This window comes from Strix aluco, chromosome 1, assembly GCF_031877795.1.
Source record: "Strix aluco isolate bStrAlu1 chromosome 1, bStrAlu1.hap1, whole genome shotgun sequence".
Lineage (NCBI taxonomy): Eukaryota > Metazoa > Chordata > Aves > Strigiformes > Strigidae > Strix > Strix aluco.
The window spans coordinates 2,176,272-2,199,544 of record NC_133931.1 but is presented as its reverse complement, the minus strand read 5'-3'; the positions used below and the strand labels follow the sequence as shown (position 1 = coordinate 2,199,544).

Genomic DNA, 23,273 nt, shown 5'->3' with positions numbered 1-23,273 from the left:
AGTTCTTGGAGTTAGAGACTTAAAGATGTGGTTCCCATTAATTTTGATGGCAGACAGGGGCCTCAAACTCCAGCTTTGTCAAACACTTAAGCATGTCCTTGAGTTTTTTACTCCAGAAGCTGCAGAGCATTGAGTATGATTTAAGTGAGTTGGTGAATCACTTCTAAGTGTTTTTTTTCTCTTGTAAAAAGCTAGAGTTAAGTTTAATACCTCATGGGGCTGCAGTTCTGATTTGATAAGTGTCGACTACCTCTTTTGGACCCCTAAAAGCACTTGGAATTAGTTCTCAAAATCTTAAAGCATTTCATAGCTCTGTTACAAAAGTCAAATGCTGTTAAATCTCTTCTTAGATGCCGCTGGAATTAGTAAGAAATAAAAAAATTATTAAAATGCCATTGCTTTGTTCTGCTAGAGCAATTGTTGCTATTTATATAGTTGGCTTTTTTTCCCAAAGGTTAAGGTAGGAGGAAGAGCAATGAGGGAAGGCTTGCCTTTCTTCCTTCCTTCCCTTTTTGAAATTTTATTACCTACATCATTTCCAAGTGATGCTGTATTTTGGTTTTGATGTCTAAAGTAATATATGTAAAATGTGTGAAAGAAACAGTCTCAGATCTAGATATCTGCAATTTGAAAACTCCTACCTTTAATTAATCCAAACAAAAATAAACAGCTGAGTGCCAAATCTCAAAATGTAGAAATAGAAAATAAAATCAAAACACAAGGTTTTTTCCTTTTTTTTTTTTTTTTTTTTTTTTCTGAAAACTGAGGCACTTGTATAAAATCCAAAAGAGTTTAGGGAAAAATGTACATTTCTGAAAAGCAACCAATTGTTGTTAGAAAAAGAGAACATGCAATCACCTCTATTAAGAGCTGTCAGTCTCTATGAGATGCAAAAAACTAAACAAAATCTCATTTATTTTTCGCTGTTGAAGTTTACTTACCTTTTGCAACAGCGCCCAGCTGAGATGGTGAGATGGCATTGGTCCAGACACGTGTACCACAAGCCTGGAATTAGCAGGTCACTGCATTTCAGTTTCCTGCGACTGCAGAGGAATGCTAAACCAGCAGAAGCTTTACTATTAATAAATTAGACTGTTAAATAGGAGAGGCTTTCTCTTCACAGTAGATTCATTTAAAAAATAAAGCTATCTCAAATCCTTCTCCCATATTGTCTTACATTGTTCTGTCATAAATCACGTATTCTGATTCATCTTCAAATCAGAAAAAAAAGGGATATGAAATCCAGGTCTCCTACTTATCCTGCTTTTCTAATTTAAATAGTTTGATAGGAATGGAGGGCTCATGTAAGAGGATATATCTTTTGTTTCCCAGCAGATAGAATACCTTAGATGATAAATTCCAGTACTGGTTTTGTTGTTTGTCCTGAAGTGTCCTAGGCTTTTGTCCTTGCAAATGGACCACTGAGTAACACACGAGTTTGTTCACTCAGCCCTCATCTACCCTTGTCGTCCACTCATTCTGCAGCTGAACTGTTTCTGCTTTTCTTCCTCCAAACCAATTGTAAATGAGGTGGTCAGTAAGGCAAAGCCCTGATTATGCTTCATGCCACTGCCACCATTCTGCTGGCCTTCATCCCAGATGTTGGACCAGCTTTGCCATTCAGTTTTGAAGTCTTGTAACATAAATCAGATGCTGTGAGAATTCCTGGCTCCTCTCCAACCTGGAATTAACCATAGTTGTTTGGTAGAGAGCACATCAAGGATGTTCCTGCCTTGTTCCTGCTGGGGTTGCTCCTGCCCTCTTCAGCTTCAGAGGCTTGTTTCTGGGATAACATGGAATGAAAGGATAGATCCTTTTGTCCATTTTTCTTGTCTTTTGGAAATCCTATAAGTTTTGAGCAACTCTTTGTGGTAATATCTGTGACTAAGAGAGAAAGGGTCAGAGAAGGGGATGTGTAACTGAGGGAGAACATGGTAAACCACTCATGGGAGAGCAGGTAGTAATCATGACAGAAATGAAAAAAAAATATACACTGGAAATTGTGCAATTTCTTGACCTAGGAAATGCTAAAAAGGAAAGCTTTGGATGTCTATGACATGTTAAGGGTTAGCTAGACTTGACAGGTGTGGGTTAAAAAACCTTTCCCTCTAGGTTGTTCTGGAGAAGATGCTGGGCATATTTTGCCAGTGGAAGACCTCTGTTCCCACATTTCCTTTCTTTTATTGCTATCTGTGAAATACTGCCTTATAATTAATTTGTCTTTGCTACCTGTGAAATTTTTTTATCTGAGATAGGCAAAAAATATCTTGGGAACATGCCGTTTCTTTGTACTTGCTGTGAACAGGGATATCCACTGCAGATACCAGGGACTGCTATTGGATGGATGGAAGGAAGGAAGGAAGGAAGGAAGGAAGGAAGGAAGGAAGGAAGGAAGGAAGGAAGGAAGGGAGGAATTCCTGCCAGGCAGTTCATTACAAATACAAACTCTCAAGTTCTGACCATAGGGAAGAGACTGGCCCGAGTCTAAGGCCCTGGCACAGTGTATTCTTCTTGCAAGCAACCCACCCAAGAGTCAATGTCAGGGAGTCCTCATGACCCTTCTCATGCATCGTCAGAAGCTTGGAGTCAAATCTCCCGTCTAAGGGATTTGCTCTTTCTTTTGGCTCAAAGTCATTTCAGGAAGTCTTAGATGTCCAATTTTCTGCCTGTATTGTAGTGCCAGGACTAATATGAATCAGTATTTCCATGCATGGCTGGTTTTATGAAGGAGACTGTTCCTCAGGAGAGCGTTGTTCTCATAGTTCAAGGAATTTGAAATTGTATCCTTACCTGGGGATAATACTTGGACCCTGCAGGTCCTTGCTCGGACTGTCAAAGAACAGCTTCCCTTGTTAGGGGTGAATAATCAAGAAGTCTGCCCATAGCTACTTCATGACCTGCCTGTGTTATTCAAAGGCATTTGATTTCCTGTTCCCCTAGTTCTGTGGTTCACATTGCAGCAGTTGAGAGATGAATCACCTTTTGGAGAAAACAGAAATAATACCTTGCGTTTCTGTGTTGCCTGTGCATGGGAAGAGCACGCACAGTGTCCCCCCTTTTCTAATTACAAATTTCCTATCTTGGTTACATGGGCGTTGAGTTAAGGGAGTTTCTCTGAATCTGTCCCTAAAATTGGAGCAGCACTCTTGCTTTTAGGAGGAATACAAGTTAGAGGAGGAATAAAGCATGAGAGAATGAATAAAGTAAATCCTTGTACTGTGGTTTTCCTGTAGCAGAACTCCTGTGATGCAGGAATAGTGGAGCAGCTCATACCACTCTGTGCAGCATGTAAGGAGCCCTCCCTTGCCATCTCCCTTTTCAGAGCTCCTCTCCAGGACCTGCTTTCTGAATTATAAAGTCATTTTTCCTTCTGCTGCTTCTTTAGCTTATGGTACTGGCGGCCCTGTCAGTGTTAAGTAATGAGAAGAATTGATCACCTCTTTATAATGGCCCTTTACGTCTTTGTAGGCATGTGTGGTGTGTCCCCCTGAACTTGCCTGTTGTCAGGGTGCAGGCCTCAATCTTTCTTCATGTAGATCTTTGTATCCAAAAACATTTTTTGCTCTTTCCATTGCTATCTTCTAAGTTCCATCAGTTTATCCTGCTTCTTTTGCAAAGATGAAGACTCTCAAGGCGGCCAGCTAGCTACAGAACAAAACCACAGCTAGTTTTTGACATTTTGACCTAAAGACATCATCTGCTAGTTACCAGAGCTGGGTTGCTATGTGCTTTCATAAAGCTAAGTCTTTCCCATGCTAGATAAAGCTGTGGACAATGTTATCGTGTGGCCGTGTTGTCGCACACCATTGTAACCATATTTGTTTGCACCGTGCTGTGGCATTGCCATATCCCAACGTAACGCCCTTCCTCTGCAATGTAGCAGTAGCGTGGTGTGTGGAGGAACAGCATGACACTACAACTGTACTGCTGAGTAACGTTGTCATGTCATGGTTGTCACACAATAAACCAGCATCATGCTTCCACGATGCAGTGTAATGATATCCCCTTGATATTGCTGTCACTCATCATGAGTGCTGTCATGTATGGGACAAATAAGAGGATCTGCCAGCTAATTCCTTTGTCTCAAGCAAAAAAAAAAAAAAATAATCCTGGATTCATTGATCGCAGATAATCCATAATGAAGAGTCATTAGGTAATCACAATGTCATTATATAACAAATCATTTCATTTCACATCACATGGCACCATAACATGAAGCTTCTTAGGTCCTGTAAGTTATTCTGGAACCTTTCAAGAATGTTCAGTACCTCCTAAAAAAGGGACAGATGAAAAGATGGCAGAAATATGAGTTCTGCTAAGAATTCAGCTCACAGCAGGTAGAATTAAGGGCAATGTTACAGGAAACCCACTTATCTTCCCCTGAGTTTTCTTCTAAAATTTCAGTCTTGATATGATTTTTTTTTTAAATGGAGCTTTTTTTGAATTTAATATTTCAAAACCGAAGCAGAACTCTGAAAGTGAAATTAAAGTAAGTTACATTCCTATGACCTGTTGCCATCTGCTGCTTGAGAATAAAGATTATGCATTAAGTGTCAAGCAACATTTCCATAACGTTTGTAAGGCATGAATATTGTTGAGAAGGCACCTGCAAGGTGAATCACAAAGAGAGCAGAAAGGCCATACTCTTAGCTGGTGTCAGTCAGCACAACTCAGTTGGGAAAATCCTGATTTACTTCAGCTAATTACATGGCATAATACTCTTTTCATCATCTGAGTTGGAAATGCAGGTGATGCTTTCATCATCTGGTTGGAAGGGCAGAGATTTAAGTGATGGTTTAAGGTTGCTTTTGTTGGGAGCAATGGTGAAGCCCCTCAGGATGTCTCGACTCAGAAGAAAGTTGAATAGTTTGCACATATGGAGACACACAGAGCAAGGGGCTGGGAAGGGCTCACTGAGTCCAGTGACAACAGCAGGAGCTCTGAAGGGAGCCCACTGTAGTTACGGTTCATTGCATCTGTGCCCTGGATAGCAAATAGACTCAAGCAGTGCCTTGTTAAAGCAGGGTGTCTACATATTTTTTTAAGCAGGTTTTGAAGCCAGTGGATTGAAATCTAACCATTTGCTAAGGAGAAACAATTTACCTCCTCAGCAGCATTCCTTACAACCCCAAATCTACATTTAAATCTTGGATGCAAAGTCTAATGTTGCATTTCTTTTCAAGAGTGGATATAAAATCTAGATAGCTGGTTCAGACCGATACTTACAGGTCAGATCCATTCTCAGATGTGGTTGCCAGGTTTCTTGTTTGCACATTGGTAGTGGTAATGTCACATATGTGTTTATTAAGAGTTTGCTCATAGACCAGATAATTCCAGGAAGCTGAGTTGTCTGGCACAGACCTTTTCTAGCAGCCTCTGTTGACTTCGCTGGTGCTACTGAAATGACTTCATCTATCAAGTCATGCATCAGGCGTGTTGTGTTTTCTGATACCTGCATGGAAGACACATCTAGAGTGGCATGTTATGGAGCAAGCCTTATCTTTTCATTTGTCTTTTCTCGCTGCACTTATTGCTTAGCCAGTTTTATTAATGCGCCACTGCAAATGATAGAAAAGAGAGGTTTCAGTTTAATGAGGCATATTTCAGAGGTCCGAGGGAGAAGTGGAATCAAAACTTCTGTTTAGGAGTTGTTTGGCTGAGGGCTGTCTGGCTACTGCTTTTTTTTTTTTTTTTTTTTTTTAAATAATACTTTGAAATTATAGTTCATATTGGACATTAAATAGCATTCAGTTTGTCATCTTGTATAAAATTACAAGGTATCAGATTATGTCATGACCTTTACCTTACATGGAAGTCTCATAATGCTTGTTTTAACTGGGGAGTTAAAAAAAAAAAAAAAGTATATTCCATTTACATGCTCCCTTAGGTAAATTACATTGCTTAATAATACCACTAAGGAACACATCTCAGTCTGGACAGGTTGTAGAAATATTTGCAATCAGAGTATCATTATGACTATAAAAGTAACCTGTCACTTCAGTATGTGATCATTGCAGCAGAACTGATGTAACAATCCTTGAAAAACTCTTAACTGAAGCCAGGGCGTTACATCCTGATGTCCATACCTGTGTCCAAGCTCCAGCTTTGTTCAGGTGAAACTCTCACTGAGATCTGTGAGAGAGGTACCTGGATAATCAGCAAGTAAACTTTATTAAAATCTTGATCATATATCAGAAAATGGTAAGCAAGTCCCATGTAAGTACTGTAAAACATGTGTCATGATATCTGTCCTGTAATTTATTGTGTTGCCTGTATTTGTTTGTTAGTATATAGGTTGAGGTTTTCTACGCAGAAAAATCTTGAAGCTCAACTTGTTGTTCAGCCTGTGCATTGGTCTACTCTTATTTGTTAGATAAAAGCCCACAGAGAAATTCTCCTGGTACTCTTGGTGCGCCAGTGCTGCCAAATATATAGGATAACTGACATCTTAAAATCTCCCTAGTAAGCTGTTAAAATTGCTTGGGACCCCTTTTGGTCAGAGAGCTGAATGACTAAATAGTCCATGAGAACAGAGCTGCTTTCCCATTTCTAGAGCCATCATTCATAGATAAAGTGGAGGTTCATGGGGCAGTACTTGCATTACAGAAAACTGTTTTGTCCAGCTTTCTGTCTTGTGAATTAAGAAGAGGCTTGAATCTTAAGTTATTTTAACCCAGAATGTCCACCCAAGATTAAACTTGTTTACAATAATTGCTAAATATAGAAACAATTGTATTTTTTTTCAAAGCATTCAGCTGGGGAGATCAGACAAGAAAGCAGAAAATTTTCCATTCACAGAAAAACTGGGTCAGGTATCGATTCTCCTGATGTTCATTGATGTAGTGTTGTAGGGACCATCAGCTGTAGAGTAAGGGAGCAACAGCAAAATATCAGTCTCCACATCAGCTCTATGCTTCTCTGTTTTAGTCACTTGAAACCGTGACACATGTCCCCAGTGTTGGTGTCTTCCATGTGCTGTGGAAGTCCAAGTGTCTGTAACCCAAGTACCGACAGCCATCGTGACAAACCAGTCTCTGCTGCAACTGTTCCCCTTCCCTTTGGCAACCTACAGTGATTGTATTTTGTCTCCCCTCCTTGGGAACCGCCATCGCTGTGGACTAGTAACATAGAGTGGGAAGGGTGTGAAAGGGGGAGTGAGGTATCTGCATCCTTCCTCCCCACCTCAAGTTTTATGCATGACTGCACCATTGAAAAGTAGTCCCTCTCGTAGAAATGTGTGTCACCTGTTCTGGTAGTGTGAGTGTGCAAAGCACCTTCCTGCTTCCCTGTGACAGGGGCTCAGAAGACGTCTAGCACAAGTATACGTTTGCTGAAGAAGTCTTCTGAAGCCCCATGGGATCAGGAGGCTGAATTAGCATCCCACGTGGAAGTGGGTGAGGCTGAAGTGGACCTGAATTCTCTTTTCCTCTCCCTTGACAGGGCATCCCTTTGGAGCTCCTGCGTGGTCCTACCTCTTCTGGCTCTCACCTGGATGTCCGCAGTTCTGGCAATCACAGATCGGCGGTCAGCGCTCTTCCAGATCCTTTTTGCTGTCTTTGACTCGTTGGAGGGCTTTGTCATCGTTATGGTCCATTGCATCCTACGGCGGGAGGTGAGATGAATGAACCATTCTCTTTTATCTAACCAACATACTTCCCATAGAAGACATCTGAAAAATATGTAGCCAGGCTGGTAGCTCCTCTAATCCTATGAACTTTTGCCTTTGTGTAGACAGTGACCACAAAAATGACCGTGACAGTATCGGTCAGAGGGAAGGAGGGATGAATCAATGGTTGTCATGCTGAGTGTACTGCAGAGTGGAATTTGGAGGATTATTCCAGAATAATAAATATTTCCAGAATGTTTACACCCCACCTCCAAAAATGGAATATTAAGAAAAACAATTTATTTGTTTGATTTCAAGAGGGGCAACTTGCACTGAGATTTACAGAATGATTGTATGTTGACATTAGTATCTAGATATTCAAGCTAGAAAGGAAAGCTAGCAATAATCAAGCAAGGAAATTGAGTAAATTCTTTCCAGCCTCCCTGTGGAGATTTAAGATGGTAAATTATATCACGGAAGAGAAGGACGAATCTTTTATGTTTCTTTTATTCTTTTCATCCTACTGAGTGGATAGACTGTTAATAACAGACAGGAAGGTTTGGGGTTTTTTTTCAACATTCATTTTATCGTCTTACAGCTCCTTTAAATTAAGTAAAATAGATTAATTTCTCATGTTGGGCCAATGAAATCAATGGAATTACACTACTGGCGTGGCTGAGACTCCTTCAACTAATTGCATTATGAATATGAGCCTGCATTTAACGCCCATTGCAGTCACTGGCATTTTTTTTCCATTGATTTCAGTGGGTTTTGGATCAGATATATATTACAGTTGATATAAGATCATAATCAGACATCGTAGACCCCAAAATAATGATTTATGCAATAGCTTCCATTGTAATGTATTGCAAGCTGCAAAATAAAAGACATTTTTATTCTTGCCTGTATAAATCAAGCAACTAGAAGTGACCAACACAGTGACCCAGGATACCTGTAAAACCTTTGAGTTTCTCTGCTAGTGAGATATGTATCATACAAACTATTTGAAATGAATGCCTGAATGCTACTAAAGTAGGATCCATCTTTCTTTTGATCTACCAAGGACTTTTTTTTTTCCTTCAGCAGAATTTAATATGGTTCGGTATTCCTCTCTGACCCTGACTTTTGAAAATACATTTGTTCCTGCAGGTCCAGGATGCTGTGAAGTGCCGAGTAGTAGATCGTCAGGAAGAGGGCAATGGAGACTCAGGGGGGTCATTTCAGAACGGACATGCTCAGCTAATGGTAGGGAAAACAACCACCTAGTCTATTATTAAGGGAGCTATGGGCATTTTTAACTCATAACTTATAAACGAAGGTCTTTGTCCATCACAGATTTTGCAATCATTCTTTTTTCCTTTGAACCTGCGCTTGAACAAACGTAGCACTTAGCATAGGCTCTTTCACGAAAATATGGTTTCTTTTCATTGTAATATTAAGGGGCTCAAACTTACACACCAGGTTTTGCAGACATCTTGGTGAAATCCTTTCTTTCCCAGAAAATACAAAGCCAAAACATACCTCCCAGGACTTCCAGACCTTTTCATCCCCATCATGCTGCCTTGTCCTAGCCGAAGCTAGGAGGCAGTAGTTTAATACTGTTTTAATCACAGTGTGTTAGGTCATTATTATAAAGATGCTGTCTCAAAAGGATTAGTTTCTCACAAAAGCACACTTGTTCATATTGCTTCACTGGAAATATAGTTTAAGCACTGTAAACCTTGGTCCCATTGTGTAAGTCCTTTTCAAAAAGTCTAGATAAGGCTGTAGAAGAATAAGCTATGGGGAATTGTTTTGCATCTGCTTCAGTGTTATGATGTAGATGATATATGAGGCATTTGATTTCTGAGGTTGGGGTAAGGACATCAGGACAATCACAAGATCTGAACAAGTTCCAAAAAACGTCTAGTTAATATTAGACCTATATCATAAACCAACGGTGCTTTTTTTCCAGTCTTGTGCTTGGGTACAAGGCCTCCTTTCAAACAGCACAACCTTTAAGTCAAGACATCAAGAAATGTATAATTCTACCACACCTCATAGGTGTTTGTTAAAAGCAGGTGCCTCATTTCTAATTTAAATCCGTAGTCTTCTCATATTCAGACCGGTTCTTGCTATGCCTATTTATGTGCAATTAGAAAGCCCCTTGCGTGCCTAGTACTTTCGCTCCTTCAATAATAGACACCATAATCATATCCAGTCTCAATCTTCCCTTCAATAAGTTAACACACGGAGCTTTTTTATTCTCCCTCTGTAAGACATTTGCTTTCAAATTATTTATATAACCCTTTTCCACATGCCCTTCAGACTCTCACCATCCTTTAAAAATGTGGATGCTATATTTGTTATTCTATTGTCACCATCCCGAGCGCTATATTCTGAAGTTTCAGATTTTTGTCTCTGTATAACTGTCTGTTTTCATTCATTATCAACGACCTTGAAAATTCTGTGTCAGCTACAAGTTTTTTAGCAATGAGATTACATTTACTTCTGCACTGTTGATGGATGTGTTGAGAAGTAGAGAACTTACAATCAGTTTCTTCACATTCAGGCACAAAAAGCTCCAGAATCTAAACATGAATGATGACTCCTCACTGATATTTTTAGAGAGGTACAATGTTATTTTATAGTGACTGAGTTGTAAAATAACCAAAGAAATCAAAAGCTTTGCAGGATGGCATTTTTGCCGTTACCTTTTCCAGTAATCTCCAAATCTGCCCAATGAGCGAAAAGAAGCTTAGCTGAGTAGAACTGTTTTCAACAAAATCTTGTTGACTGTTATTAAATATAAACCTATCTTTTATTTATTTATCAGTAGAACTAGTACAGGCTGTTTGGTTACATTTTTCTGGGATTCCTATCATGAAAAAGAGATTATATTTTTCTGTGTCACCCCCCTTGCCCATTTAAACATTAGTTCAGTCTTATTTCTTTTCTACTCTTTTCAAAATGATTTTATATTTAAATAATTTACTAAGAAATTAACATCAAGAAGGTTGAGATAATTCTTCAACCAGCTCTTCAAAAACTCTTGGGTCTTAACCTGCTGATATTAAAGTGTTTATCCGAGGGGGATGGAGCCTTTTTTTCACATTTTTCTTAGTATTAAATTGGAATGCATTTAATCACATTACTACAATTACATTAAGTGTCTTCTTTCTGAAAGGATGCTAGAAATAATCAGTGAACTCTTCTACCTTTTGCTAGTGTGCGGCCTTTCCGTTACTCCATGAAAACTCATGGCCCACTGTGACTCAGTGTATCCAGTTCTTTGAAATGTTATCTGCTAAAGGCTTTAGAAAAAGGGATTAACTCATACTGGGAGAAGAAAGGAGTTTCATTTGGCTGTACAGACCACTTGAAAAAGTTATTCAGCCTTTGTGCCTGCAGGGACCATTGATTTTATATGCTAAGTGTTTCAGAAGAAGAGACTTGTTTCCACTTCATGTGGCTTGGGGATAGATCACAAGAAAGCCCAGTGGGTATGGAGTGTTCTCAGTGGCATCCCCAGATCTTTTCAATGGGTGAAGGTGAATCCACTTTGACTAAGTGTGGGGTGATATATCCAAGGCAGATTGGGCCAGGAACTTCTCCCCTGTTTTTTAGTAGTGTGCATAAACATGTTCCAGAGAGGTAGTTTAATCTGGCAGCCCAGGAATTAATTTATGGATGAGCAGATGAATCCAGTTGAAAAAAAATGTTACACCTTTACCACTGCCTGAGGTTCAAAAGCCACAGGTGGAAAAAAGTGGTCTGTTTGCCATGTTTCAATGCCCAAGCAAAACGTCTCTCATCCACTCTTCTCACAATGGTTGTGTCTGCCTCACTAATTAAAGTGGGTTTTTGTATTTTCCAAATGGCTTGCTTTCCCCCACCACCTCCTTTTGACCATGTCCTCTGTTTTCTCTGTCTTTCAGACCGATTTTGAGAAGGACGTGGATATGGCTTGTAGATCAGGTGAGCACATCACAGGTGAGAATCAACAAGTGACCTGGTTTGGGGATTGAACTAGGCCATTTATTTTCCTTTCTGTTTTATTTGTGTGTCTTAGTTGCTTGCATGTACTTGCGTGGGCTGCCCTTACTCTCAACCCTGACCAAAAGAAAGCAACACCCCTAATTTTCCCCTATACTTTGCTTATCCATTTCCCCATAGCTCTCTTAGCCTTTTAATTAAGATTAAGCCTTGACTCCGAGGTATTTTTTCTTACCCGTCCAAGGGGGTCACACTGGTCACACCAACCTCAGACAGCTCTGCGCTCAGCAGAGGTGTCTCTGAGAAGGTCTGGAATCTGGGGTGCCTTCCCACCACTCCACCTGGCTCCACGCACACTTCTAGTGCAGCTGTAAGCTGCCTGTGCATATGGAGGTGGGTCAGGTCTCTCCTTCTTTGCCTGCACCTTTCTGCTGTGTGTTCAATCACACACACTGATTCTGATCCTGAAGATCTGCATGAGTTGACAGTGCCTTTCTCCAATAACTCCCTTTTCTCTCATTCCCCTGGGGGTGTTTGTGCTGTCTGGATTCTCCTTTGCTACCTGTTCATCTCTGCAGGTTTTGTCCTCTCCTGGTCCTGGCATGTATGACCATTTGGCTGTTGGGTTTTTTTTCTTACCCTTTGTAGATATTTAGGCTTTCGTTTACCCTCCCAGACTTCTCCCCTCTCCCAAGCAAGAGAAATACCAGCTTGCTTGGCACTTGCATATAATTCATATCTTCCAAACCAGGATCTCCCCTAGCCAAGGACAGTACATGCTGTGTGTTCAGATACCATCATGGGAAAGCTTCTCTCTCTCTCTTTTTATTACTCTTTCTTTCTGTCTCTTTATTAATATTTATTTCTTTCATTCCTTCTGTCTCTTTATTACTCTTTCTTTCCTTCTTCCTTCCTCTCTCTCTTTTCTTTCTCTCTCCTTCTCCCTCTTTCCCGACATCTACCTGTCTCTTTCATTTATCTTTTTCTTTATCTAATCTATCATTTATTTATCTGCTTCTAATGTATTTATCTATAATTCATCTCTTTCTCTCTATCTTGCAATCACTTATTTATCTCTGTCCTCAGCTGTCTGTCTTGCTGTACCTGTTATTTATGTATTTCTATCTCTGTCAACATTTATCTCTGTCACTGTGTTTCTGTGTATTGTCTATCACTGTCACTAGCATTTATCTATCTAATATCTATCTATATCTTATTTATCTTTTTCTGTCCTTCTCTCTGCCTCACTCCCTCTCCCTATGCTTATCCCAGTCACAGTATATTTATCTCACTTATCCCTGTGATATCTTATTTCATGGTCTCTTTCTGTCCATTTATCTCTTTTCAGGGTCTGTCCATTTTTTTTTCTGTTTCTCTGTCTCACACTTTCTAATCTAATTTCTAGCTGTCTCCCTTTTCTCGTTTGTCTTCCTCCTTCCTTTTTGACATGAAAGATCTTGGTTCCAAAAAATCACGTGCAAAAAACGTGCATGTGAGACGAGGTCTGAATTGAACACATGCTCAACCAACATGCATCCTGGTTGGGTGTTGGCACACACAACCACCTGCATAGCCAGCAGCCCATCTTGTGCTGGAAACCAAGGCAGACCCTGGACTCCTGGAATAAAGGAGTCTTTCTGGATCTGCTACCAAGTTTCTTGCTCCCAACTCAAGCTTCCCAGAGGAAAGGAAGGAGTTGATTGGTTTCACATGGCTTCAGGGCAGAAGACCCTGGATCAGCAGCTTGCTAACAGCCTAGACTTCCCTTCCTTTGCCAGCATACAGCTATACAATTTGTTTGTTGATGTCTGCCTGATGATAAAGATGTCCTCCTGTGATAAAGTGCTGTTCGTCTGTGCCAAGCTAAGTAGTTAATTGTAGTCCCCTTTTCAGAGACCTTTCTATATGGTCCATTGTCCTATGCATTCTGCTTATTGAATAATGATAAATAGAAATCTGTCCATTGGTTTCTGGCCATCATTTCTCCTGGAGGCAGCAGCTCTTGTGTTATGACGTGTTGGAGATATGACAGATACTGCTCGTAACCTCCTCACTTAGATTCACTGGTAGGACTGGGTCCATGGCTCAGTGATGAAAGCTCACGCTGCTCCGTGCTTAGAGATTGCCAAGTGCAAACCTCTCCAAACCTACTTTCCACAGCTGACATGAGGATGGAGAAGAGCCTGAATCAATAAACCTTACTGACACTCCCAAGTGAAGGGTTTGAGTTCAGTAATGTCTTCCCCCAGTGTATGCTATGAATGTGCTGTAATGCTGAGTCCTCTAGTAATGTCAGGATGACCACAGCTGACATAGTTACACTCCATGTATTTAGCTTCAAATGCTTTTTAAAAGTTCTTTTATTCTACTTGATTCCTTGTCATCCTGCCTTGTCTGCTCTGTAGTCTTTGAGGGAAGCTTTGCTCTTCCAGCTCCCATCACTCCCAGTATGAGTTGGTAGGAAAAATTACTGTGTCGTCAGTCCCATGAGATGCCTATGTCATTCGCTGCCTCCATCCCAGGTGGAGCAGCTGAATAATATCAGGTTACCCTAAAGATCCTTGTCTCTGGTCCATTGAGAAAAAAATAGGTAAAAGAAACTTTTTTTTTTTTTTTCTCTTTCTGAGATGGGTGAAAGGGGAACATGCATTTATTTCTCCTTTCCTGTGCTGAAATACTGGGTAAGTAGCCTTCAGTCCCACACCACTTTGCCCCTGCTCCCCAGTCCATGATTTCCATCCCCTGGAGACATCAAGGCTGACGTCATTATCTTCCTAAGGTCTTAGCTGCAGCCTGAAATCAACTGAGCAATAGATCCTTATGTATAGAAAAGGAACAGATGTTTTGTTGTGGACAGTGTTGTGTGAGAATGAGTGTCTGTGTGTCCTTTATTTACCTCCTAATTGTCATGTTCACCTTCCCAGTTTAAGGTTTTCCTCTCCTATTAAGGAATATTCATGGCACTCCTTTCTTTCCTCAAGGGAAATTGAAAAACACTATATAATTAGCTCTCACAAAAGCTTGCCATGATTACTAGAACATCAGCTTCTTGGAGAACAGTTAGAAATTTATAACAAAATGTTGTCTATCTTAAAATACCAAATAATTGACACTGAAACTGTTCAGTGGAAAAGAGCACCCTGAAGCAGTTCGGTGAATTAAAAATTTTTTAAAAAGAGAATTTATATATGAAATAATTCATATTTGAAATAATTTATAATGCTGCATTTCAGCTATTTTCTGAATCAAAATAATTTTTGACACGAAAGCAACTTTTTATTTTAGAGAATTCTACTCCTCCATAAGCTAGTAATATATATATTTCATATATATACACATAGTACATGTATTAAATATATATACATGTATTTGCTTTTCAAGATATTGTTATCAATGTGACAATATGTGTTGACCTAGTTGGGAGTTTTAGCCATGACTATGTTGGAAAATTTGCATCACAGAGAACTGTCTCCAAACAAGAAAGATTTTTTCCTCCCTAGTTTTAGCTTTGCTTTCAGCATCCTGGGTTTAAAAAAAAAAACCCACAGTATAAACACTGTTCTGCCACCATAGCCTCTTGCTGAGAGGTCCAAGGGAGCGTGCTAGCACGGTGTCACTGTGGTAGGTGTATTGAAGTGTTAACAAAAACCTAGGTGAGGTGCTAAGGATACTTATCTGTCTCCCTAGTGCTGAATAAAGACATCACTGCCTGCAGGACCTCAACCATCACAGGAACACTGAAGCGTCCATCACTGCCAGATGAAGAGAAATTGAAACTTAATCACCAGAAGGGGTCATCAAACTTTAACAGTCTTCCAGCCAATGTCTCCAAGATGCATCTTCAGGGCTCACCACACTACCTGGGGGCCATCAACCTGAATGAATTCAGCAATCACACTCTCACTCTGAAGAAAGACAAGAACCAGCCACCTAAGTCCATCTACATCTGTGATGGGGACATCTTCAAGAAGTTGGACTCAGAACTCTCCCGGGCACAAGAGCAAACGCTGGACACCAGCTACGTCATTCTGCCTACCAACACGTCTACCTTACGGGCCAAACCGCCCAAGGACGAGAGCAAATACAGCATCAATATTGACCAGATGCCCCAGACACGGCTCATCCACCTCAGTATGGCTACTGACCCAGGCTTTGTTGTCAAGAGTCCTCCACGGGAACCTGTAACCATGACATGCAGCGAGGTTCAAGGTTCCCCCATGATACAACAACAGCAGCAGCTGGCTCCACAAAATATTTCCAATGAATCACAGATTCCCAACAGCCTGTGTGACACAGGCGACTCAGGGAACTCGGGTGTGGTGTCCAAGAGTGAGACCGTCTCCACCCTCTCCATGAGCTCCTTGGAGGTGAGCATGTGAATTAATGTATTGTTCTGAGCCCAGAAAGATGCCCTGACCTCAATGCTGGCCACACCAGGTGTTTCAAGAGTATTAAATTATCATGAGAGATCACTGGCATGTGATACTGTTTTGTAATGTAACGTTCAAAAGCTTCCACAACTTCCACAGATATATTCCATTGCTGGATGAACTGTCTTTAGCCCTGCAGGCAATGCAAAGTCCTATAAAAATGTTAGCTTGTCAAAGACAGTTCATTTTAATGCAAAGCACATGGCTTGCGTTACCTTTTCTCCTTCTATCCTCTGCCTCTGTTTCCCATTTCAATGACTTCAGTCATGATACAGATGAGAAAACCATAGTCATCGCAGGTGTAAAATGTCCCTAAGGCATGCCCCACAATGCTCTGAGTATCAGAGGGATGTCAGAGGTTGTGCAGCCCTCTCCTTCTGACCGGCGTTAACTCATTATATATATTAGCAGTTCTCCTTAGACCTTAGATCTTATGCTGAGGTCTGTCCTAGGGCATCTGGTCCTTTTCTTGACTATTGTCAGAGAGCAGGTCTAGCCATTGCTGTCCAAACTTCAGTCTCAGCTGACTGGTGCTTAAAAGCTCCAGCAGATCAGCTGGCTGATCTACTCCTCCCTCTCTGCTTCCCATTCTGTGAATGACCTGCAAGCTCATAACTAGGACAAGAGCTTGAATTGGTCAAACTCCCATGCTCAGCCTATGCTCAGCCCGCCTCAAGGTTCAGTGTTTTTTGGTAGAGATGCCTCTAAATGGCTGGCATTTTCCACCATGAAGAGCCAGAGAAACACATTAAAAATGTAGGAAGAAGGAAAAGAAGGACTTTAGGAAAAAATCTTTCACAGAAAGAGTGGTCAGGCAGTGGAACAGGCTGCCCAGGGAGGTGGTGGAGTCACCATCCCTGGATGTGTTTAAGGGTCATTTAGATGAGATGTTGGGGGTTATGGTGTAGGGGAGAACTTTGTAGAGTCAGGCTGATGGTTGGACTCGATGATCCCAAGGGTCTTTTCCAACCTGAATCATTCTGTGATTCTGTGACTCTCCCTATATTATCTACTGTGTGGTTGAGTTTGTGCCCACTCACCAACATCAACCCCTTACTAACCTTCACCCATCTCTTTTGTCTTTTGAATATCCAGAGGCGGAAATCCCGGTACGCAGAGCTAGATTTTGAGGTGAGTACATCCCTTTCTGAATGTGCTTTTCTAAGGATAGGATGAGAAAAAGAAATTTTGCTTTCCTGCTGGCACCATTGCAGGAGTGCTGCCTTTGCCAAAGAGCTTCTTCAAGGGTTTAAAAACAGTGGGTTGAAAGAGTTGTGCTGGGTACCTAGTAAGGCTTACCCTGTGCAGCTAAACAAATGGGTGATTTATATTGGTACATGCTTAATTTTTGGAGCAGTAGCTTCCGTGTAAACATTTGTAAATCAAGATCCTACATTGGCTTACCCAAGGCCTCTAACTTCTCCTCTGTGAGCAGAATGCTTACGAAAAGCTGATGGAGCTGTAGGTGACTGCACCACGTTCCTGTTTGGGAAGCACATGTAGGTTGGTGGCCTGAAATGCCTTGAGTTTTGTGCACAAGATCTGTTGCTTAACAGAAAGGAAGCTAATATGTCCCCACTGACACAACCCATCGTCAACCCTGGCCTTTCACACCTATTAATGAACCTCACAGAATCAGCCTGGGTGGAAAAAGTCTATACTGTACATAGGGAAATGTCTGTCATCACACCTGAGGCACAGAGTGGAACGCTTTGAAAGACCCAGTACTCCACAGAGGGTCTGTGGGGCTACTGAGAGCTAGTGCAGCTATCTTGAGTCCAATCATGGCATCCTTTCCAGCAGAGCTATCCTTTCCCTGCAAAGCTACTAGCTTATTCCAAAACAGCCACTTTTAAGGGCCCACGAGGAGTTGCCTTAACACTAGAATCACTTCAGAGCTCCAGGTTATGAGCTTGGTTTGAAATTGAGGTACAATGGGTACATCTAGAGCTTATACTTCAAGTTGGTCCCAAAGTATTTGAGCCACCTACTCCAATTATATAGCATGTGGCAGAGCACAAGAAGCCATATTCAGCATGCTCTTGCATGCTAAGGGAAGTCCTTATAGAAATTGATCCCATCTCTCCTGGGCAGTAGAAGGTAGAAGTGAAATGTAGAAGGGCCAAAATACAAAAAAAAAAAAAAAAAAAAAAAAAAAAGGGAAATTGTGGAATAATTTCTGATGGAAGTTCTTGTACCCAAATTCTACGTGTCTGGGTAAGCTCATTTGCAAAGGAGACACACTGAAACCAGAGTGGGCATGGGGTCAGGTGTCAGTTAAATAAGGTCAGCAAAGCTCCCTAGGTCTAGCTAGTAGAACACTGACAGTCAAACACAAATTCTTCAGCATAAACAGCTGGTAGTTGCAGGTTTAGGGTAACCATAAGGTCAAAAATTAGTCTTTTCCGCTTTCTCCCACCATCTCATCCTGAAAATAAAGGCAGTGCTACACTGGGTCCTCAGTGAACTTTGAAGGTAGTTTAGGCACGCTAGATTGCACATGCAGAGAGACAGAGTTAGGTTTTAATAATATATGTAACTTTGGGGGGAAGACGTGTTCTTTCTGCACAGCTGAATAGGGTTTGTTGACCTGTGGCCCTTGTGTTTGCTTCAGAAAATCATGCACACAAGAAAACGTCACCAAGACATGTTCCAAGACCTGAACAGAAAACTCCAGCACGCAGAGAAGGAGAAAGAGTCTTCAACAACGGAGAGCAAGGTTAGTCAAACACTTCCAGAACCATCATCTCCTAGAGCCCTCTAGTGCCAGCAGGAGCACAGGAAGAAGCAGGGAAGTTTAGGAGCTCTCACTAAATACTTTATCTTGGTTTTCTGTCCATGCATTTTGCAACAAGCACATGCGCATCACAAAGGACACGGAGAGTCACAGAGGTACCACTAGCTTACCTACAGAGTGGTTAGCAGTCCAGAAGGAGAATGTCTGTCCTTGTATCTGTTCATGGCGAATAGTGTGTGTTGTCTTCTTTGTGTTTGTTCCCCATGTCTGTGTCTGTTCTTTCAGGTCATCTCGGAGTGCCCCATACATCCACTCATAGCTAGGAGCTGGAAACTAGAACAGCTGTGGGGATATCTAGGTGGAAAGGGGAGAGGGCAGAAGGTGGGGACAGCATCTACCCCACCTTCAGGGGCTGAATTGGCAGCCAAGGTGGCAGATGATGGGCATAGCTATTTAGGAAAGCCACAGCGATGGGATTTAAGCTGTGATGGTGGCAGCACTTCTTGGGGACTGCATGCTAATTCAATGTAGCATAAGGGTACAGCTGATCACCATATACATGGCTTTCCTTGACAGGAGCAAAATTCCAGGGCAAGAAGAGACTTCGAGGAAGACAGGTTGAGGGAAAGACCTGGCAGCTTATTTTCAGAGGGGCAGAGATTTGGTACTAGAAACAGATATCAGGAGCCTGTGTAGTAAGTGATGTGGATAACACGAATAAGGAAGGGCAGGCTGATGGCACCTCCTCCATGTCTCAGCCCACTGGTCATACTGGGCAAGAGCCAGAAAGTTTCAGGGAAGTATATCTGCTCCAGCAGAAGGGCAAAACAAGTGGCAGAGCCAGGTTGGCAGTAAGAAATGAAATTCGGGTTATGCCTGCACTCAGAAGAGGGACAAGGTGAGCCATTTATAACATTCTCTGTCATTTGCAAGAAAAGTCAGAAGCAGAATGCACAGTCACCTGCAGCATGGCCCAGGTAGCACTAGTGGGGCTTATTTTGATGGGACTCCCTTAGAGGTAAGACCAGAGCTCGGAGGGTGATACAACAAGAGGTTTAGTTCGGTTCTTTGTGTAAGCAGAGCACTACAGAGCCTTTGGTCTGCATTCAGATCTCACAGCATCGCTGCGCTGAGCTCTGGAGATGTGGTCCCAGCAAATCCTACTTTTACTGTGTGTGTCAAGGTGTCATTTTGGGCTGTCCAGTGTTTCAGAAAGAGAGGGATAGTGAATCTAGCAGGCAGGTTCAGATCAAAGAAGCCTGTGTTGACCCAGAATCCCAATGCATTTCATTGAATGTCATCTCTCTGCTTTTTTTCTATTATTTAGGTATGACATGGCTGTAAAATCAAAAATGCTTAAATACCATGTAAAAGCTAATCTGTGGTATGTTGCAGGAGAGTTTTATAGATTGAGATGTTTTGAGCATTTCAGAGGTGCATCTATGTAGAATTAAAGTTGCCAGTGTCAGCATCAAAGAGCTTTGAACTGCTGGAAAGAAGCTGTGAAGGTGGCCTTTGCATATTGACTGAATCTTTTTCAAGTTGTGATTTTCCCTTGGATGTGACCCAAGAGGGGGACCTTGCAAAGATCAGTATTGGCAAGTCAGTAGTGGGTATTGGTTTAAAAACATCCAAAGCAGTACAAAGAAAGATAAATAGCTTTCTTCTCCCCTTTTCTACCATTTGCTGCTGAGGACCCCACTGGAAATCATGCCTCATCTTCAGCTTGCCCTGAGAAGGCAAACTGCAGATACCAGGAAATAAAGTAACAACAAAAGAAATTTTTCTTTTTTATGTATGTTTAGGTTATAAAACGATGGAGTATTTCTTCTGGTGGAAGTGATAAATCTAACGTTAGCGTAAGTCTGGCTTTCATTTTGCATTGAAGAGCATTGTAGACCTGTCCCAAACCCTTCCATGACATATGAATCCAAACACATACCTTCACCAGTCGGAATCTCCTTGCCTTGTGGGCATGAACAAGGACATGAGGATCCTGGAATACCCTTGAACCCTTTCACACCTAGCATCATAGAGCAGAAGGGATGTTTGCTGGGTGTAGTCCATCTGCCTGCACTGCTGTATCTTTGATTTCCCTCAACCACAAAATCAAACTACCAAGTCTCTCTCCAGCCCTGACAGTTTCCCAGCCTCTCCTGACAGCATGTCCCGTTGTCCTTAGCCCCTTCCAAGTTATGATGCTTTTTCTAATCTTCTTGCACTTCCTCTCTCTTCCTGAAGAGGAGACTTGAACTAAATGTCTGCATAGGACAGACCTGCTTCGGGAATTCCTAGGATTGGTTTGGGCTTTGGTTTTGATGTAAATGCTAATACTTGCTGTACTTAGTGCACCAGCCAAAATGGATTACCCTGTCACACTAATCACATAGTTCCTCTCAGAACTACTACATGGTCAGATTTGAAGGAAGCACCAACAGAAGAATGGGAGGAAGAAGCAGATCATCTGTCTTTTTAGGAACAAGAGTTGAAGATTCAACTGTCACATGTGTTTACTATTGAGAATTTCTTGAGCTTCAGTGGTAAAACATGACTTTTAAGGGGTCTTCAGCAAAGACCTCAAGGTTTGTACCAGCACATGTATTCCTCCTCTCTAAGTATCCTGACACATTTAAACTTTGGATAAGAATTACTGCAGTGTACACTTGAAAGATAAAGAAGACTGCCCTTTGCCCGCTGTCCTGGAGTAGTTACTGGCAGAGCTGGAAACATAATCAGGGACTCCTGCGTGTTTGAACTGTTCAGCTTTCTTCCTTTAGAAGGTCCATTTCTGAAAGTCATTGCTGATGTGGGAATGACCCAATCCCTTTCAAAGGCAGCCTTGACAAATGCCTCTGGGCTTGTTTCTTATCCCACAGATGTGGAGACAGGTTTGGGGATGAATTCTGCTTTCCCCTCACCCAGTGGCCAAGGAGTCTTTCCCTGGGATCTCTTTCCTCCCTTGGACTGGAGGATACAGGGTGGAAGCATCCATGTGATGCAAGGCAGCGTGTGACACTGCTGCTAGCTATTGCACATCAATCTTCAAGTCAGAATGGCTACAGCAGAGATCTGGAGCCTAATCCACATCCTGCTGAGATTAGGGTGTCCCCACTGCCATCAGCTGACCTGTCATCAGTTTACAAATGAGCAATGTTGCCAAGGATGGTATGTCAGAGGTAGGCAATTAGGAGAATCAGAATGCTGCCTGAAATGCCAACCAAGTCTGAATCTTGACCATATTCAGTGCATTCCCAGGAACCACTGTGGAACTGGTGTTTGCTGCAGTTATTTTGCTACAAACCAAAGCACACTGCTAATGCTAAACTAACTTGAGCCTCAGAGTAAAATAATACAGAATTGTCTTTCCTTGGGCAACAAACCTGGGTTTCTGTATGGGTTTTTTTCAGTTTATTACATGAAATCTATTCCTTCTATGTGACATGGACTTTCTTATATACATATATACCTCAACTGTAAAATGCTCCCATTGGAAGCACACTCAGATATTCCTGATTAAAATCACATTGTCCAGCAGGATCCATGTTCAAAGCAAACAGGACTACACATCCACCTGCATTCAAGCCTAGGCCACCTCACCGCTGCAGCAGAGTAAAGGGGTCTCACTCATCTGTGGCTTTATGAACTAATCAGGGGTGTAGACACTATTATCCAAAGCTAATTTTTCAGTGCTAAGGAATTAAGATATTATCAGACTGACATACAGAAAGATCTGATGACTGCAAGTTGAAAAGTCAGATTTTTAATGCACTGATAGATCTCTGTGTGACCTTACTGTGGGCTTTGGCAAATTTTCTCTCTTGCAGTCTTCAAGTTCGGATGAGTCCAGGAAGATGGGGATGATTTTTGAAAAATCAGCCCTTACTCAAAAGGAAGTTACAGGGTTGTAGGCAAGATTTCTTTGCTCTTGTTATGCTGGAATTTGGGACAGATCATCTCTATCCACCTGAAGGGACTTTGAATCTAAAGAGAGTATCTCAGGAACAGCTGGGTTTACTTTGCTTATTCTCCTCCCAAATGACTTGCAGCCAGCCTGTGTGTGGAGGTTGCACACTGTTGCCTTTCCATTTTATCCCAGACCAAACTGGAAGCTGGTGTAGACCCTGAGCAGAAAACTGAATGAGCTGTATTTGTTGAATATTTATCTCCTAGACCGCTTATTTGCAGCCAGGGAACATGAAAGGAAAAGGCTTGGAGACAACCACAGCAGGATTTGCATCAGAAAACCCAGCCATCCACACCATGCATCTCAGGTGATGAAAATTAAAAACTCTCTTGTGCCTGGGAACCACCAAGCCTTCATTTTTAAGGTTACAATAAGTAGTGAGTGGCTTCCACCAGGATTGTAGATATCCCTTCATAGCAGCTTTAAGGCACATTTTGCTGCCCAGATGGATGCATATTGAAACATGAGATTGGAACTGACTCAGACAGCTGAGTTCTTCCTTCCTAATCACTCCCATCACTTTGAGTTGTTTTTTGGAAACCTTGCAGCAATTTTCTTTCT

At 41.6% G+C, this 23,273-nt stretch overlaps 1 protein-coding gene across 5 annotated transcripts in view; it reads left to right on the top strand.

Moving 5' to 3' along the window:
* Positions 1-23,273, top strand: part of ADGRB1 (adhesion G protein-coupled receptor B1) — a 283,954-nt gene that overhangs the window by 250,291 nt on the left and 10,390 nt on the right. For 2 of the 5 annotated variants that reach the window (XM_074830207.1, XM_074830046.1), the window contains 6 exons: positions 7,441-7,612; positions 8,756-8,851; positions 11,524-11,563; positions 15,269-15,948; positions 17,107-17,142; positions 18,626-18,730. In XM_074830207.1, coding sequence (XP_074686308.1) covers positions 7,441-7,612; positions 8,756-8,851; positions 11,524-11,563; positions 15,269-15,948; positions 17,107-17,142; positions 18,626-18,730 — 1,129 coding nt within the window. Of the gene's footprint in view, positions 1-7,440; positions 7,613-8,755; positions 8,852-11,523; positions 11,579-14,208; positions 14,263-15,268; positions 15,949-17,106; positions 17,143-18,625; positions 18,731-23,273 lie in introns of those variants that run through there. The other 3 variants (XM_074830119.1, XM_074829989.1, XM_074830294.1) reach the window with 2 other exon arrangements.